The 18,843-nt window shown below is 41.8% G+C and overlaps 2 protein-coding genes across 2 annotated transcripts in view; one reads left to right on the top strand and one right to left on the bottom strand. All coding sequences in view use genetic code 11, as the record gives it.

Moving 5' to 3' along the window:
- Positions 1-1,482, bottom strand: part of EGR_00800 (hypothetical protein) — a gene marked incomplete at both ends in the record, with an annotated part of 4,061 nt that extends 2,579 nt beyond the window's left edge. Inside the window, one exon of the mRNA XM_024490049.1 lies at positions 1,375-1,482. Within this exon, the coding sequence (XP_024355452.1) occupies positions 1,375-1,482 (108 nt within the window). The remainder of the gene's footprint in view (positions 1-1,374) is intronic.
- A 3,915-nt stretch (positions 1,483-5,397) lies between these two features.
- Positions 5,398-18,538, top strand: EGR_00799 (Insulin gene enhancer protein ISL-2B; the record flags this gene model as incomplete). The annotated part of the gene is made up of 6 exons (XM_024490048.1): positions 5,398-5,630; positions 9,287-9,747; positions 11,812-12,077; positions 14,187-14,390; positions 15,873-16,286; positions 18,302-18,538. The coding sequence occupies 6 exons, from the start codon at positions 5,398-5,400 to the stop codon at positions 18,536-18,538; spliced, it is 1,815 nt and encodes a 604-aa protein (XP_024355451.1).
- Positions 18,539-18,843: the final 305 nt, after the last annotated feature.

The raw sequence follows: 18,843 nt of genomic DNA, 5'->3' as shown, positions 1-18,843 counted from the left end.
TTGGCACCACCTCCAACTTATGGGGCCATCTCAACACCCGAGGCCACCCATAACCTTCCCCGCTACATTGATTTTCCTCTACCCACCGAGTGCCTTGATTCCTGTGTGGATGAGCAGTTGAAGTTACTGCCTTTTGGTTTAGTACTCACAGAGAATGCATTTTACTCCTTTTTTACCACAAACTATTGATGCGCTCCCTCACCTGCCATCAGATGACCCTAAAACGTCTAAAATTGGACCGAGATGTGTTGCTTTATTTGTACTAATTTTTATCTATTCGAGACCTATTGGGGCATCGGTAAATTATCCCTTTGGTGGAGTTGCTCATTCGTTGGCCGGAAAGTTTGTGTGCAGATTATGCAAGGGGACGCCCTGGGATGTGTGAGGTAACTTAGTTTCACTTATCCCCTCCAAGGCTTGTCAAGACAGGCTCAAAATTTCCACCCCCATGCTAGCATCCCTAAGTGGAAGTTTCAAGTGAACACGCAAGTTAATCTCAAGGCTGATTTCTACACACGATGGACTAGCCATTTAATCGCAAGTCGACATTGTGCAGGGCGTTATTACACAACCTAGATGTGCGCATGAGAGGAAGAGCAATCAAAAGGCCGACTTCCTCTTGAAACGTGTATTAGTCAAAGTTGCAGTGATTATGTTAAGTGGGCTGGTACGGATCTCGCACTGTGTAATCTAGGCTGCAGGAATGTTAGCGGTTTTAGCATTTCAGGCTTAGTCATGAATTGTGCAGCTCAATACTGTCACACATCTTTGTAACACATCCACCAAGCTGATGGATAAATCAGTGTTGCCATAAGATCCACAAACACCGTTTAAGCTGCACATCTTCAAGCAGAAGTTAGTGCATTAAGTGTCTCTATGATGCAGTTTGATAAGAAGGAATCACTTCGGCATCTTAATGCCCAATGGTTCAGTCATAATTAATCTTCTACAAATGTGAAGATTATGAAATGGAAATTAACTAACTTGGTTGTTCATTAAATTAAAATCACGCAAAATGGGGTAGGCGAACAATCATATTCCCGCCGTCTAAATTGTTTGAGATTATTAAAAAAACTTTAGAACTACACATGACTGGGATGCCACATCCAGTGACGTAGTTTGTTGCGGACTATTAGGCCCGAAACCACTGCAGGGTACTTTGAATGAAGGATTCAATTCGGTCTCCTTGCGGTAAAGCATGAAGGAAACCTCATCCACCACACGTGTTAGCGTTGCCACAGCAACCACTAATGCGGTCAAGAAGCCTTTAAGTGAATTGTTCTTCCATCTCGTGATTGTTAAGTTGCGTTACGGAATGTGTCAGTCTCTCCGAAGTGGTTACCAGGTTGCCGGTGCTTGATGGGGAACACTCACTAAAAGCAAAACTTCACAACGGAAAATGAACGTTAGAACAAAAATTTTTAATGCAGTTTTGATAAGTTTTTGAGCACTTTTTGGTGCATAGGTCACTTCGTAAAACATCATTTTCGACGACGTAACGAGTTTATGTTATTGTTGCATTGACTGCACGATTGATAATATAAGTCAACATTTACCCGCTAATACATTTAGGGCAGTCGTAAAATAATGAAACTCATCTCGTGATAAGGATGCAAATCTACCATAAGCAAAAGGAGCATTAAGCTTTGAATCAACAATGATGCCGTCAAATAGTGCTCTTTTGTCAGGTATCCTCTTGATAAATATTAAGGCTTCACTGTCACCATCAGTATTAGGTAATTCGAAATTGAAGAGCGAAAGATCCGTTACTAACGCACCCTAGTGACTCCTTATTCCATTTGGAGTACATTTACCGTTGCGCATAAAAAAATAGAGAAAATTATTAAAACCACATTTTATAAGTAATTTGTCATACTTTCGTAAACATACCCTATCACTCTCTCCTACGAGGATTTGTGACCTCTCCCTGGTGCAGTCCGCGCACCTGCTAAGTTTTATAGACCCGTCTCAGCGGACTCTTTTTTCCAATCACCGGTAAATCTGATCTATCAGGTGTTAATTAGTCATGACGCATAGGAAACGGTCACCCAACCACCTCTTACCATTACCGACACATTCCCCCTCCTTCCTACTCTTTCAATTGCACCCACTCTCAGGTGAAGCAGTAAAAAGAAATCGTGTTCCACTCCCTTCCTAATCGCCTCTCTCACACCATGGGACCCAAATGAACACCGGCCACCAGTCTTGAATGGAGGTGGAAGGGGTGGCGATATTTTAATGGCCTTTTATAATGTCCAGCCGTAGTCAAAAACAACAGCAGCTTTTATGCGTATGTTAATTATAGTCTGGTTCTTTCCCAATTTTTAAACATAAAACAACCCAAATTAAGCCACGGCTGTCAGCGCAACGATTTCCACTGCAAAGGGGCAATCGCACCCCTCGAACAACTCAGCGTCTGATGACCCTAATAACTATTCACTTTAAGAGCTTTAGATGATATTACAGTTCAATTTCCTCGCGATAACTGTTAAATATTAGAATAAGTTAGAAAAATATTAGATTTCATTGGTATCGCAAAACCAAAACGCCAATGGGCACAAAAAAGCATAAATCTGTCTTGAACTATTTTCATTGAATTATTAGAAATGAATGACTTGCTGATGAAGTTTGTGTGATTGCATGTTTGTAACCGTTTTAGCTGAGCAATTGAATGATAGCTAAAACGCCAGATGAAGGCGAATAGCGATGAGGATGGTAGCTTCACGCTCGACTGGACACGACCGCGGTCACTTGACCACAGCCCACTATTTAACTGCTCGATGAGGCGCGATTGTATCAACTTGACTCCGTCAGGCTTCCAACCACGCCTTGTTAAAATACCCAACCCTTCATGTGTCCCCTTTTCTTGTTATGAAAAGGCAGTGGCTAATGAAATATTTCATGTTGCCATCAATCAATAGGCAGAAAATGCAATTCCTTGGTGATTTTGCGTTATCATACAATGCCGTAAATGTGAGTCAGGGAACTGATTAGTGCATGGTGGCTTTTTAGACTTTAAACAATAAAATTTCGGATGTATAAATCGTCAGTAGACCACGTGTTGCAGCAAATACAATTCCAGGACTTGAGGATTAACCGCACTTAGGGAGGTTTTCAGCACACATTTTAAAACGACAGCTATCATAAGTACTCATTATTAATGATTTATATGAGTAATTCAACGGCAGCGCTTATTAATTTTCGTAGACTTCCTCTTCAAGGTTATTGAACAGATGAATGCCTCCTGGCCTGTGAACAGGGGCGCACAGTAGCGCACGAAGCAGCCAATCCAAGGTGCGTACGCACCCCGTCAGCCAATCCGCACACAGAATTCGGTCGGATGGTCATAACCGGAGCCATTTTGACCAATAAATGGGCGACCGAGATTTCTCCCCCTCCTTCTATTATCCGTTTGTAATTTATACAGAAATCACAGTTTTGTCGAGGGATATGACCGTTGGTTTCGGCATGGAACTTGAAGAGGATTCTAAATCGATAGGTGAGTTTGGGAGATTTAATGGATGGTTGCTTTCCTTCAACTATTATCTGCGGTATGTCAACAAATTGTGAACTGTGAACAATCGGTCATTGTAGCCTTTTTAACGACTAACTTCTTCTTATATTTTACTTCACTAAAGTGCAGCCGAATGCCTGAATTTACTGCTTCTTTTACACACTTAATCGTTTCAGAAATGCAGCACCATAAAATAGTTTTAAGTGGAACTCACAATTAAGTTTTAGTCAGGAGCTATCGTAGTTTCTATACGGCAACTTTTGTTTTCATCCCCGCGAGATTACTTGTGCACACTAACTTAATTATTTTGTAGTTTCTGTCAGAATACATCGTTTCATTGACATTATAATTGTCAAAACTAGAGATGTGAAATAGCTAAACGAGGAATCGCATGATGATGGTGATGATGATGATAATACTTCCCTCCGATTTGCAATATTGTTTAAGCGTACCTCAAACCTAAACAAACGCAGACAAATTTAGTCTTCTTTTTATCTGTGATCTGCAATTACTTGTGCATGGTATGCATTGCGAAGGCAGTCGTCTGAAAAATGAGTGTTTCACATTGAGTTGGTCCAATTTTAATCAAAACAACTTTAAGTAAACCTCTCGATTCATGACCGTGCTCACAAACTGTAAATCCACAAACTCTTTCAATGAGTACATTTTAAGGGGAATGTGACAGGTAAAATTTCTAGCCTAAATTTGCTCCTTCACAAATGGAAAATGCTATATTTTTAATATGATTTTCTGAATTTTTAGATGTTTCCCATATTTTTTTCATGTAACACCAGATAAATTATAGGTGAATTACTTTAAGATACTACCAATCAACACGAATAATGGGTCATTTGATTGTCTTTAATTGTGGTTTATTAATCTATTCAGATTGGCATCGAATTCAGTTTAACACCTGTTAAAACTTTTTATGGATGTAGTCACTGTCACTTAGCGGGGGATTCCAATTTAAGAAAGTTTGGTACTATCAGCTGGACAACGTGGTGTCATCTTTTTTCGCACATTGAACTCTCCATCTCCTCGTTCTGACACTCACCTTGTGTGTTTTGTCAAAGGCGCTAAGGACACAAATAAAGTTTCTCGAGAGGAAAATCAGGTTTGTTTGTTGCACGAATACGCACCATACTTCGAAAGTGAGTACTGGCGAGCGAATAACACCACCACTATCACCACCCCAAAGCCAAGAGTCTCGCTAGTCGATAATAAAAATGGGTGGCGTACGAACTCAAATTAAGTCTCCAACGCGTTGCCGCTTGTCATGGCCTAACTAGGGGAGTAAGAGTGGCAGAAAAGGAGATAGGGAGGGAGAGGCAAGAGCTGCCGCCAAGCGACTTCCATTATCCTAATTAAATCTATCAGACGGGGTCAATCAGGCAGAAGGTAGGCCTACCTTCACAGAACAAAATTTAACAGAAATTTGTCTTTCTGTGCAAAACCGATAAGGCATGTAACTTAACACCTAAATGAAACATTCTCAAAAGAACCTAACACTACAATAGTTTGCCTCAGTCAAATGCTCACTATTGGAAACACACCTGCTTATCCGAATCCACACATGAATAGCATTATTCTCACTGAAAATTGAATGTTGCAGTAAGTACTTTAAATGCTACCACTTATTGCGCGGTATTTTACTCGGAATATTTTAAAGCACATCATTTGAATGGAATTCTTTAATAGTGTGCCATTCCTGACGTAAACTCTGTTGGGTTGCAATATTTATTAGTTTCTTCTCCACTTATTTAAAATCGACCAATATTTCTTATTCCTGCTATCGTCAATACTCAAGCAAACCTCTTCGTTTTCACCAAATTTATGCATATTTAACACCCTGATCATTTGGGTGTGCTTAATTTCGTGAAGGGATGGATCCGCCACAGACATCGGCAATACCAACAACAGCAACGGTGGAGGAGGCAGGGGCCGTGTGTTTCGGCTGTGGCGCAGCCATCTACGACCCCTTCATCATGCATGTTCAACCTGACCTCAAGTGGCATGGGAGGTGCCTCAAGTGCTACAAGTGTGAGCGCGGCCTCAGTGACGAGACCAGCTGCTTCGTTCGCAACGGCAAGGCTTACTGCCGAGAGGACTACTGCAAGTACGGCCCCTTACTCCCTCTTCCACCGCTTCATCTCTAATTTAGCCCTATTGTTCACGTATCCTTGCTAACCATAGTGCGTTTACCCAAATTCTTTTATTTACTCACTATAGTCAATTTCAGTTACTACTGAGGTAGCCTCTGTCAAAATAATATAAAATAAAATCCTTTTCAAGTCATGCTGAAAACACGAACTAGTTCGTTCTAATTAAAAATTCTGTTAATCACAACCACCAGAAGTAATCAGAAGTGGGTAATTCGATTTACCTGCGATTGAAATGTTTCCACTGTTAATATTTTCGAATTATTTAAATCATAAAATAATTAACATTAGACTCTCCACCGTAATTTATCTTCAATATTATTCATTTTTAGGGGTTTTGATAGTTTGCTACTTTTGACGGGTTACTTTTCGCGAATTCTTCTTAATAAATATTATATTAGCATGAACAAATAATTCATTGGAATATTATCAAATGTGTTTTAGATAGTTGCAAATTAATAAATAAATACAAATGGTTTTGCTGATTTGACAGGACATTGAGTTTTTGCTGATTTTTCAGATCCTCTACTCATCTGATAAAATAATGAGGGGTCATTAAATGATCTTAAATGGAATGTCTAAGTCATCGAGATTTTATTTTGATGCGCACCATTGTGATTGTTTAAAGCAACTTCCGGGGTATACTTGGCACTATTTTCAGTTTTTAAAACTTAAAATTAAAAACTAGTCTTCTCTGTTGGATGCCGTCCAGCGCATGTGACGCCTTTGATGTTCTGTCGATTTCAAAGTTTTTAAACAGCACAAATTTTTGAATAGGATCATGCACCCACCGACATTTATAAAATAAAGGTTACGTGGAATTAAATTTTTTTTTGCATATAGTACCCAATCGTAAGTACAGAATTTAATTTAATTCCGATGCATTTGTATTTTCTGAACAGCCTTCGGTAGGATAATGCGGAGGATTAAAGACCTCGTTTACACAGTTCTCGCTTGGGGAAATTTTGTATCCAGCACTTAAATTGAAAACTCGGCTGATCATTTGGCTCAAAAACGACCATCATTCACCTAAAACGACATAGAAAAAAATGACACTTCACATCTGCCCTCTATCAGACAGGACCCGACTAAACACACTTTTTTGGGAATTTTTGTCACCCTACCAACGTCTTAGTATAGAGGGGAGAAGACCAGATAGATTAAGATGAGATGAAGGCGGGAGAGGGGAAGGAGAGATCTACGGTAGGTATAAAAAATATACGCGTCATCTGCAGGGCCACAAGGTGCTAAATATAATCTACAAACAAACCCCTCCCACCCCGGCATTACAGACACACGTGTGTGCGGTGGTGAAAGGTTGACTCGGATTGGCCTGATTTGGGGAGAATGGGGCAGCGCCAGCCGAGAAGTGGACATCGAGATCTACATCCTGCACTTGTCAGTTACATCCAGCTCTTCCGTCCAGAGTGCAGTATATGGGGATGAATTAAGGTTTAAAGCTGCTGCCCTTTGCGGCCACAAATATGCTAATGATTGTAAGCTACTGATAGACTTTATAAATCGATCACTTTTACCGGCATTTTGGCTTGTTGGCTTGTTAATATTTTTAAGTAACCAATGTCACTAATCTTTGAACATGCCCATAATCTATTTTAGCAGAAAATGAACTGAAAATTGGTTCAGAACTTTAAATGTGCAGCTCCCACGGCCAAAAACTGGCCACTTTTGGGCATCGTAGGTTGCTGTCAAAAGAAAAGTAATTGGTCTACGCTGCCTTTGTGGCCAGCAAAAAAAGTTAGTGACCACTTTTATAGATATAGTACTGGAATGTCTGTTCCAATCCCTTTGTCAAAATGTACGGCTTGCAATATGTCATAGATGTTGGAGGAGAGGGGAGTGAGTCAAGTAATGTACTGCAAACAGATGAGACGAAGCACAGACGTTCGCACTGACACCCTCACAGTCACAAACCTGAAAAGTCGAGGCCTAATCGCCTCAAATCAAACCCATTAATAGCAATTTTACCTGTCCGTTCGAGAGTCGCATCCCTCTCCTGTTTGTTTGCGCCTATACCATTCCCAGACTGGTGATAATGCAATTCACCCTCAGCGATGCCAGTCTGGACGTCACTACCCGGACCCTGTGTGGCGCCACATCGGGGACAATTCACTTGTTTTCCAACAAATAACCAACGAGCAGGAGGAGGATATATAAATTCTCGGCCTGCAGCGCTAAAAATCGAGACAAGCTGGGGCAAAGTTGAGACTCAATTTTGTGCAGTAATACGTCACGATTAATCAAGTATGGATTGTGCATGGAATGGAATATTGCAGAATCGCATTGATGCCTCAAATATGAACTTGTAATGGACTTCAATTAATGGAGTATTTACACACGTTTTATTAAAAGGGGTTGCATTAAATGCTTGAATTTGGTCACTGAGCCAGAACTCATACCTGCGTTTGTGCATCCATTATTATCAAAGGTCCCAGCTAACTCGTGCAGACAAACGATCCATTCAGGTCAAAGTATCGGATTCCGGGCAGTGTTGATTAAATTGGAAGACTTTGTTGTCTGTTTGGTGTTTGTAGTGAACTAGCTTAGTGATCAACTGAATGCGGAGGATATGTCAGCCATTTAGAATGGCACTTGTGGCCTTGCGAATAACTGAACGGCAAATAGGTTACGTGTTTTCATCACCTTGGAGAACGGGTGAAAGCCGACAAAGATTTACTGTGGACAAGGATAATATTTTTCAAAAACATGAAATAACCTGTCGAATGGGCCCAAATATTGCCCTTTGTTGATTGGCCTCTAGCCACTGCCATACCATTTTCCGACCTAAATTCAAATTTTGGGTTTGAAGAAAAAGTTTTAAGCTACCAACTAGAAATTTAAATGTACATTTAAGGTGTGTGGCTGTGATCTCATTCTGGCAAAGATTAGATGAATGGTTATGCCTGCACAAATGCAGTTTATTTAAATTCAATGAATGTCAGAATTGCACGTAGCATATGTTGTGTTGAAGTAAGTTGAGCGAAGTAAAAACTTAGCAGTCAACTCGTTGACGCAATAGTGAAGTTTTTTTAAAAAACGAACTAATGATTTCTTCATTGTGAAAGTTGCTGAGAGTCTGATGAGCAGATAGATTGCATGACAGGAAACTCTGAAATAATACGGAAACAGTCGATTTCCGTGTTAGTATAGGCGTCTAGCGAAGACATTCCTTTTTAAAAGCATTGACCTTGTCTGGTTAAAACCACAGTTTGAGGTACAAAATCAACTTAAGTAGATTAAAAACAACTTGTAACTTAATCAAATTAGTCCCAGTATATACATAAATCTAAAATACAAGTTTTGGTCTATAAATTTATTGTGGCTAAATTTAAGTAGCCATGTTTTCTGAAGGTCAAAATGAATGGAGCAATTCAGGGTAATGGACCCTACCAGCACTCGAGTTCATTTGCTCCTTAGTGCAACGTGTCTGCTGCATTTGACAACTAATTGTGTAGTTAATCGAATTTTATGCAGACAAGATTATGATACTAATCTGTCTTATGAAGACTGGTGTGATTTTTCCTTACCATTAGTAGATGCTCTGGTGATCCAAGATCACACGACCCACTATAGATGTGGCATTTTTCCTCCCCAGCAGCAGTTTTCTCCAGCGCTGTGCGGGTTGCCAGCAGCCCATAACCAAGGTGGATCTGGTCCTACGAATTCGCAACCAGACCTTCCACATGGGCTGCTTCCGTTGTGTGGTCTGTTCCGCCATCCTCCAGCCCGGTGAGGAGATCGCCTACCGTCGCGATATGCCCTACTGTCTGAGAGACGCGAAGTTGGCAATGCCAGAAAAGTGGGACTTTCCGCCGCCCACCGTGTCCAACACCACCACTCTCATGGAGGGCGACGCTGCTGAACCCAAAGTGCTCACTCTCCTCTCCCCGGTTATCTCCTCATCCACCTCAAAGCCCAACGAGGATCAGCAACAACAGTCGACATTAAAATTGGTGGATGGTGGCGAACCGGCGACTTATTTAAGTCCTCAACCACCCCATCGCACCGGGTCTGACAGCACTTCCAGCTCCCTTGACGGTCCAATGGGAGAAAATGGTATTTGTTCCTTAAGCATAAAACGCTTCAGATTATCAGTCTTTCTTAAGCAATATATTTTTTTCACATTGGATACGCCCCCTAATCAGGGAACGATGCTTATTTTAGGACATGACTAATAATTAGGCTCCATTTACCATCTCGGTCAGTTTTTCAAGTAGTCTGAAATAAATTATTACATACTAACATCGATGCGATTCCGCGTACCAGTTTGCCCAACTGCTTCTCTATGTTAAAAGCACAAAATTACGCAATTTAAGAAGCCCCATTAGTGGTTATTTAGTTTTTAAATGATCCTTTAAGTTCCTTTCGACGTAAGTTCTCAGTGTAGAAGCTGCTTTTACACTTTGGTGCTACTCAAACGTGTTAGCAGTTGTTTCGATGGAATTCACGTGACATTTAAAAAGCCACAAAAGGATTCTCGTCCATGACACATTCATACACAAATCGAGGCACTTTCCAAAATATCAGATAGGCGATGACTTAAGTGCGGAGGGGATTTTTGTGGCTTGGAGACCGGCATACACATGAGCACACCCCGCCGTTTCACGTCGAAAGCTCAACAGCTGGGTATGCGTGCGCAAAAACCGACTCCTGGTATTAATCACATACATCTAAGCTCACTTGCTCACCCTCTCCCCTCCTCCCCTTCCACTCCTTTCTTATCCATGATCCTACTCCAAGTCAGTTGCTAGGCCATACTTTGAGCACTCTAGGTTTCTCAACGGTCCCAGTGGGAGAGTGAGAATCGACCACATAGTTACAGGCGAAAGGGAGAGGGGGAAAGAGGGACCCCAAAAGCTTGCTCCTCCAACCTACCCTTTCCTCCGAGGACACGTGGCGTGGACCATACAAGGGGAGGTGACGCTGTAGTTTACCGTTCATGCTGTATCTGGTCTGCGGTATCTCCACTCGGCACGTGCAACATTACCTCTGAGTCTATGGGCTAGCAACTAGCATAGTCTGCTAAATCATATCCCGTCTAGACTCATCCCCTTTCTTTTACCCTTTCGTGTGTTCGCGGTCATGACCGTACAAGGAACAATGCATGGAGTTTTATATTACGCCTGTGTGCTAAAATCTCAGGTGCTTCAGTATGGCTTTGTTGAATTTAAATTTTCAACAGAAGTTTTTAACTAAATTAAAAATGCAAGAATAAATTCCAAAAAGCTTAGAATTCGGTACTCATTGATGAAAACACCCAGCGAAGTGATTTTTTCATGACTCTGCGAATTCCCTAATTACTAAAAGGAAGTGAATAAGGTGATACGTTAAACAGTCAACGGACAAATTTTGTGCAACACTCCGATAGATGTGTAGTTTTGTGTCAATAAGATTTGCTATTCGGATCACGAAGCATAAGAATAGGCTCTATGAGTTGGGAAATATAAATTTAGGTGGAAAGTTTTAGCCTTTTCTTGTGTTAATTCTCACCTTTTATAAGGCATCCCGGTCAACATTTTACAGTTAAACCATGCGTTCGCAACTATTTCAATCATTGTTATCCAATGGCATTAATAATAGTATAATTAAACAATCAGTTTGCAGGATGGCTTTCTACAACTTTCACAGCAGTGCGTAGATAATTGTTGCATGTTGGCTATAAACGAATAGAAAAGATTTTTCATTGGTCTTTTGACGTCTTCTTTGATAAGGTTGTTACCGCAAATTTTACCCAGAGAGTAAAATAATAAAATAATTGATACTTAATCTGATATTCTATCTTAAAAGTGGGGAATGAAACCAGCCGGCAAACATGTAGTTTAAAATAACAACTCCTGACATTTTTTGTCAAATCCACAAAATTTTAGAAGAGTAATTAGTCAGTCCACATTAATAATGCACGACTTAATTGCATCCATTATTTCAATTTACCTTATGCCCGACTCAATAAATGATAATTGCAAGTTCGTAGATTTGTCGAAAGAAAGCCTTTATATTGGAAGAGATTTACTTTTTTAAGGAAAATCGCAAATATTTTCTTCACCTGTCCGTTGTTACTACCGCACTGACCTTATGAATTGTTGTGTTCGCAACAACTCTTCTTCTCCCACTTACATCCAGACCTTCCGATGACTCCGAACTCGGAGGGAAGTCAGGACGAGGACGACTGCAGTAGCCTCTTTGGATGCATGACTTCGGCTGCGGTCTCGTGTCTGAGTGGTGACACCTCCTCGCAGCAACAGACCACCCCCGCCCTCAACGGCGAAACTCCACCTATTCAACCGGCAGCCAACTCCGCGGTAGGACACAACCATCTTACACGAAGTGGCAGCGGCGGTGGTGGCAAAAATGGAGGAAAACGATCAAAGGAACAAAAAACCACCAGGGTATGACCTGATTCTTTGGTTTTCCATATTTATCTAAATGAAGAAATTATGGGAACGGGAACCTCTTGGAAGGACTTTGTGAAACTAATGCACTTTTCGCCTGTCTTCAGCAAATTCGAAAAATCAGTAATTGAATGGCTCGTGACCTCCTGTCACCAGTTTGTTCCCCATTGATCAAGGCCAATATGATTGGAAGCAGAAGTGGACTCATAATAAGCTAATTTAAGTGTCTGATTTTTGACCCTCAAAACCACCAAAACTAATTACTCAATAACCCCATCAAATACGAACTTCGTAGAGCTCACGTCTACGATGGTTTTGGACTGCAGACTCTAACCACTTGGTCACCTTTACACTCCATCAAATTCCAACACCTCTAAAACATAATCTGACATTAGTGGGGTACTCTGCTGAATTCTCAACATCAAAAACATTTTGTTAAGTACTATCCTAAGTGAAACCCTAGAAATCATTGAATTTTTTCCTGAACCTATGTATTGATACGCATCAGGTTGAAAGGTTTAATAGAGGTCAGTGGAGATTTAATGTCCGTTCGAGTGGAATCATGTGTCACTTTCGTTATCGCCATTACTAACCCGTTGTCATGACATCCGCTTAGCCCTCTACGGCCAAGTTGCTAGGGTGCCATATTTGATTCAAGAGTTGGAATGCAAGGGGACACACTGTTTACCTTGCGACATATAACAGGCGGTGTGGAAAATCTCCACCTTCCAGCTGTTTGCACGGCACAGCAGGCGAGGTCTAAGGCGCAGACGAGAGAAGGGGGAAAGAGGAAAAGGGGAGGCATAGGGGTTACAAGGCCACAGGCTGTGGGTCGAGTGATACGTGATTGGCAGTCGCAACTGTCACCACGGCAGTTGTCGCCGCCGTTGACCCTGGTTCATACAAGGTCAATTGAAACCATGTTTGCGCAACTGAAAGAATGCCTGTTACTCATCCGAGAAGTGACTTTTGTTTAACAGGAGATTCCTTCTAAGGTGGGCGCAGTGAAAATCAACGAAAAGTGACTTCGAACAGTAAACTCCAATGTAAATCATACAAGTTTCCCATGTACAGAGCACAACAACCTAATTGATGAGATGCCGGCATTCAAGAAAACAACAAACTTTCTCGTATTTTGCCTCCAACCCAGTTAAATCATGAAAATGCTTATATTAAATCAACATCCTTCGTTGATTTAGAGGGTTGCAATGCGCAAGCGGCAGACGCTTTCATAAACATTTCTAAAAATAATTTGTATTTGGATTTTAGTTAGGTGCATCTAGCAATGCAGCTAGCATTAAACTGTCTCACCTATATTTATAATCCTTCCCTTGAAGTAAATTTGAAATCATTTTATCTCAAAATGCTCAAAAACAGGCGAAAAACGTAAACGAGTGTTGTTGATTCATCGATGACATTTGTTGTGTATAACTTGCATTATTTTCGAATTCTGCATGATAGAATGCTCAAGATGTACTTGGAAATACCATTCACTGAATGGCTACTTCCTCACTTTTGCCACTCTCTAATTAGTAAAACAATAAATTAGTACTCGCTGTTGATAATTGGGCCATTGGGTATTAATTTGGAACACAATAACCATTAAAGTGCGTTTGCTAGCCCAGTATTATTGTTTGGGTGACGTAAAGACCACGCCATTTCGGACAAAAGGTAGCAAAATGCGATTAACGCAAAGTTTATAAAGTAAATCTATCAGCTTTTAATCATGCTAATGAAGTGATATTCTAGTAGATGCGGTATCTTATCCCACTCTGGAAATTTGAGTAATTGTGCAAGACTCCTAAGATAGGAAAGAGGAGTGCTTTGAATTAAAATGCACCCCATCCGGTACTTTTGACTTACATCAGTATTTTAAAGGGGAATGAAAATTTTTGTAGCTTCTCTGTGGGAAGTATTGTCCTTCCAGTTTAGCCTTTACCTTTGACTAATTTTGCTCAAATGTAGTTAGTTTATTCTTGCCCACTCATCCTCAAACATCGTGTCTTCAACCTCCCCGAGACATTTGGAGTAGATAATATGAAGGCTGCAGTTAATATGCAGTGGTATGTAAATCACAGGGTTATGCTGGGCATCGACTTCCTTCAGGTACGAACAGTGCTAAACGAGAAGCAGTTGCACATGCTGCGCACATGCTATGCTGCAAACCCGCGTCCAGACGCTTTGATGAAGGAGCAGCTGGTAGAGATGACTGGCCTCAGCCCTCGGGTCATTCGCGTCTGGTTCCAAAACAAGCGCTGCAAGGACAAGAAGAAACAGATTATGATTAAACAAATGGAACAACATCATCAGGTAAGACATGGGAAATTCCCATTTGTCACACTCCATTCTGATATAAATGAGCACGTTTTTATACAGGTCTTTTCAGATCTAAATTAAGTGGTTTTCTGCATGATACATTGCGTGAATAGTGGAAACCTGAGCGTCAGTTTATTTCATTTGTCTGATTGGTCGCAGTTTCGGTACAGCGAGGATCCTACCACTAGCATGTCAATCTCTAAAATCGGTCCTTCCACTAATTTATGTCAAAGTAACGTGACAGATTAGAGTTAGTACTGGTTTATACTGCTAAACAGTCAGACAACTCCGAAAGAAATTGACAGGTACGCAATGAGGGCAGCGGAAGAAAGCACATTCTCATCCTGGTTTCGAGGTCGCGTTCGAGGACACCCGTGCATTCGGTCCCATAGTCTGAGACCTCCCTTAATAGGTAATCTGATGCTTATCAGGTGGTTAGTGGGACTCTTGGCTAGCTGGTATGAGAATACGAACAATCCCATCCTCCACTTCTCTTTTTGCACACTGTGGGAGCCGACATTTCCAAATGGAATGACACGTTTGTCCTGTCAAGTCATGTAGCCTCATTGTGTCAAGGATGTGTTTTCTTAATCTAATATCAGTAACAAATAGTATCTTACTCCCACAAATTGTATAGGACACAAAAAAATGCAAAAAATAAGCTGATTTGTGTAAATATTGGTCTTATTTGTGGTAATCTTTTCTATCTAATTTCGTTGGTCACTTCTGGGACATTGATGAATACCTCATGGACATGCGTCGAACTTAACAGCACACCATTGAATGTTTCTAGGGATTTTTGCACTTCATCAAAAACGAAGATCAATCTAGTGACACCCAAAGCTCCGCCCCTGACCGCTTGATAAGGCATCCGAAGTTTTGCTAAATAACTGCACTAGGGAGACCAAAATCGCTTTCGTTTAAAGCGGGTGGGTAAAGGGATGTGTCGGAAAAACCTTTTAATATTTGTCGAATAAAAAGGAGGTCTCCTGTTTTCCTCCGATGACAGGAACGTGTAAGCGCCATGCGACTTTCTATGTGACTGCTTTCCCTTCACTAGGGTGAATAATTTTCCCCGTTCTGTCTACTTGGCTTCAACCACGTTATCACATAATCAAAAGGTCCCATTATCCTACCCTTGTCATAAATTCTTATAGAAATGGAATTGGGCAGCTGAGTCCTAAAATTTCAATAGACAAGATCCAAATTCATTCTATAAATGCATTATTGCTGCTAAAATAAATATCCAACAGGAAGTTATTGTGGTAGCCAGGATAAAGTATTCTAAGCAATTGGGTGCAACCCTCCTTACATCCTCTTTGGGCGCTCATTTGGTCAAAAGAATGTTCCTCGTGGATGCTGGCACGATCGAAATCCGACAAAAAGGAAAAAACTTAGGTCATATGACTGAAGGTCAATGTGAAACGAGCATGGATTAGATTATTATTTGAATTTGGTGTCTTCCGACAACATTAGAATGGACTGCATCCCTGCGGATTGCAAGGCGTTCCTATGGTAGCCGGTAGTCCCCTGCCCAACGATTCGAGCATGCTGTGTTCCAGCTCAGGTATCGAGGTTCAACGCATTTCCAGTGATAATGGAGGAGCCGGAAGTGCTGGCGGAGCAGGGGGCATGTGCAGTCCTGTGAGACCCGACGTGTCTACTCCACCACCCCCATCTCAGCCCCGTTTCTCTCCAGCTTACCCGCCACCACCACCACCACCCTCACACCTCTTCAACGGCATGTTGCCTCCAATTTCCCACGTCGACGTAAAGCCGCCAATACCGCACTCCTCCTCTTCCTCCTCCTCGTCGGCTCACCTCATGCTCTCCCCATCCATGGGATTACCTGGTGGGGATGAGGGTCCCTTTCCACCCTTCCAACAGCTGGTGAGTGCTGCCACCTATGTGAATTGCTCGTTTGGTAACTGCACCTGTTCCTCCTAACTGTCCACACTCCGACTTTAGTCACATTGAATGCCTTGCATAAAAGAGCTACTCTCGTTGCGACTTTTGTGTTTGAGAATGTAATTACAAACTAGACAGTCGCCGTAATGTTTTTTAAGCAGAATCGAGATAGAATGTTGCAACTCTTCAAAGTTGTGAGGTTAGAGGATAAGCAATACTTTAAACATATACTGCTGCCAATTTTGTTCAAAAACATAGCTATAACATAATTGACCAGATACGGCAGTGAATTCTAGTCATTTTTGTAATCTATATACAATGCATTTTTTCCATTATATGGTTTTAAAGTCACTTTTGAGAATTCTAACGGAGTCATTCCCACATTTTTTGATCATCACTTTAATAAGACATAAAACAGCTGAGTAAACATAAATTTGACTTACTAGGTGGAATTTGGGCTAAAGTGAAATATTTAAAATGGTTCTATTAATAATATCAAGCTAAATACCAAACTCATGAAAAATTATTAAATAAAGTGGAAGACAATTAAGATCAATCGCGTGATGTTAGTTTTACCAAGCTTATGCTAACAGAACTAAGAAATAGTGGAATAGCATGGTGATCAGCTGCATGCTTAACCTTCAGACATGATCGTCATATTTAGCCAATAGAATCAGCAGCTTCTATAAACCCATTCTTACAGATATTCTATAGCCATTCAACAGTGTAGGACGTTTAAGCATACAATTGAGTGAAATACGCGCTACATTTTAACGGATACGATCTAGTCACAATTCATTAGTGCTATCTTGTATTAGCATTTTCACACTTTATTGGTGAAAGTAGATAATGCGCATTAGGTTGAGCAAAAAAACGTTCTCGCATGAGCTCATAAAAACTCTGATTCGCTCGCCGTGCTGGGGCGTGCACGTAGGTGCGTGCCCGTGAGCTCAGATATTGCCGCGCACGCGTAAACACGCCCAAAACAGCGATGTTAACAGCCCAACTTATTCTCTGTTCGATGCCACTGCTGCTGCTTCTACCATAAGGGGGGAGGGAGGAGTGAGAGGGGGCTGAGTGGTTGAGGCAACTAACTGAGAGCATGACGTGCACAAATACCGATGTGCACTCTTTGGCCTGGAGTAGATTTCTCCCACTCCCCTCCGCCCCCCTCCCGGCTTCTTCTAGGCCATAAATTCTGCGCGAAAACGCATTAACGTGATGAGGTGGTGGGGGAATGGAGGGCAGAGAGGGGAGGGGAAGGAGAGAGTAGAAGGAACGACCTTGCCAGGTGCGCGCACGCACCGGGGGAGGGAGGAAGGCTGGCAGAGAGAATGAGGGATGGAAACATATAGCTCAGATTTTTTTAGGTGATAGGTGTGCACCCACGCCCTCTGCTACCCGGGAGAGGAAAGAAGAGATTTCTAAGACGTAGTCGTGCTCTTCTCCACATCACTCCACCCCTCTTCTTCCCCCACCTTGAGTATTCCATTAACGCGCTCTGTGGTGGCGCGGTGAGGTCACATCTGTAGGCAAGTGAGTGCATTAAACGCCTTTCTAATCTTCGTGTTTCCATCAGCAACAGAGGAGGCAAGACTTTTATTTTCATGGAAGAGTGGCGTTAAAATCGATTGCTTGCCACGTCTTCAAGCGCATAGCGTTTGATTGTCACTAAATCTTAACACAGGATAAAGCGTATTCTCTCGTGTTCTGACGACATTCAAGAGAAAATAAATTTGCCTGCCGATATTTACGAAAGCGGTCACGTAGTAGCATTGAAGGTGATATTTAAACAGGCTGTAAGTCGATTTGATGCTCATAGTAAGTCTAAAATGCATTTTTGATAGATGTTCAAATAAAATTTGGCATAAGAAGTGTTAACGTTGTCAAGACCTTAGATACATATAGGCAGCTGAGCTACTACATGCGATGACAATACATGAACGCTTGATGTACACGCGAAATCTACGAAACAGGCTTTCCTGATCGCCTTAAAGGTGTCGACATTTGACCTGGTGGACCCCCTGCAGCGGGGCCAGCCAGGACACGAGGACGGATTCACGAGAGGAAGCCGTTTGTCGTATGGTGTCCCAGGGGGTTCTGGCGGCCTTAGCAATGGCCCTCCAGCTCCCACCGCCGTCGTGGACGGGCCGCCCTTTGTCTTCCCCATAGGTGATCCCACCTTCACCACCCTACGACCAATCAGTCTGCGACCACCCTCTCTCTCCACCTAGCCTCCTCTTCCCATTCCGCCCCATCTCGATACCACCACTCCCATCCAGTCCCATAAATGATGTGATATACCACTGCTTCTATTACTACTACCGTCCTCCAGATAGCTCGTTGGGCCACTTTTAATTATCTGGTATGGTGCTAAAACCTTAGCAAATGCACCTTAACAATCCATGGACACTTACACAAGGCTTCATGCCTGTTGAGGGATTCTTAAAAGGAAGAGGCTATCATGAAGAAGTGTACCTGCCTTAAGAGAAAGTGTTTTTATTAATACTTTCCTCTTATGCCCTATAGGTGGGTAAGT

This window comes from Echinococcus granulosus, assembly GCF_000524195.1.
Source record: "Echinococcus granulosus chromosome Unknown EG_S00003, whole genome shotgun sequence".
NCBI classification, from domain to species: domain Eukaryota; kingdom Metazoa; phylum Platyhelminthes; class Cestoda; order Cyclophyllidea; family Taeniidae; genus Echinococcus; species Echinococcus granulosus.
This window is presented reverse-complemented; position numbering and strand designations above follow the sequence as displayed.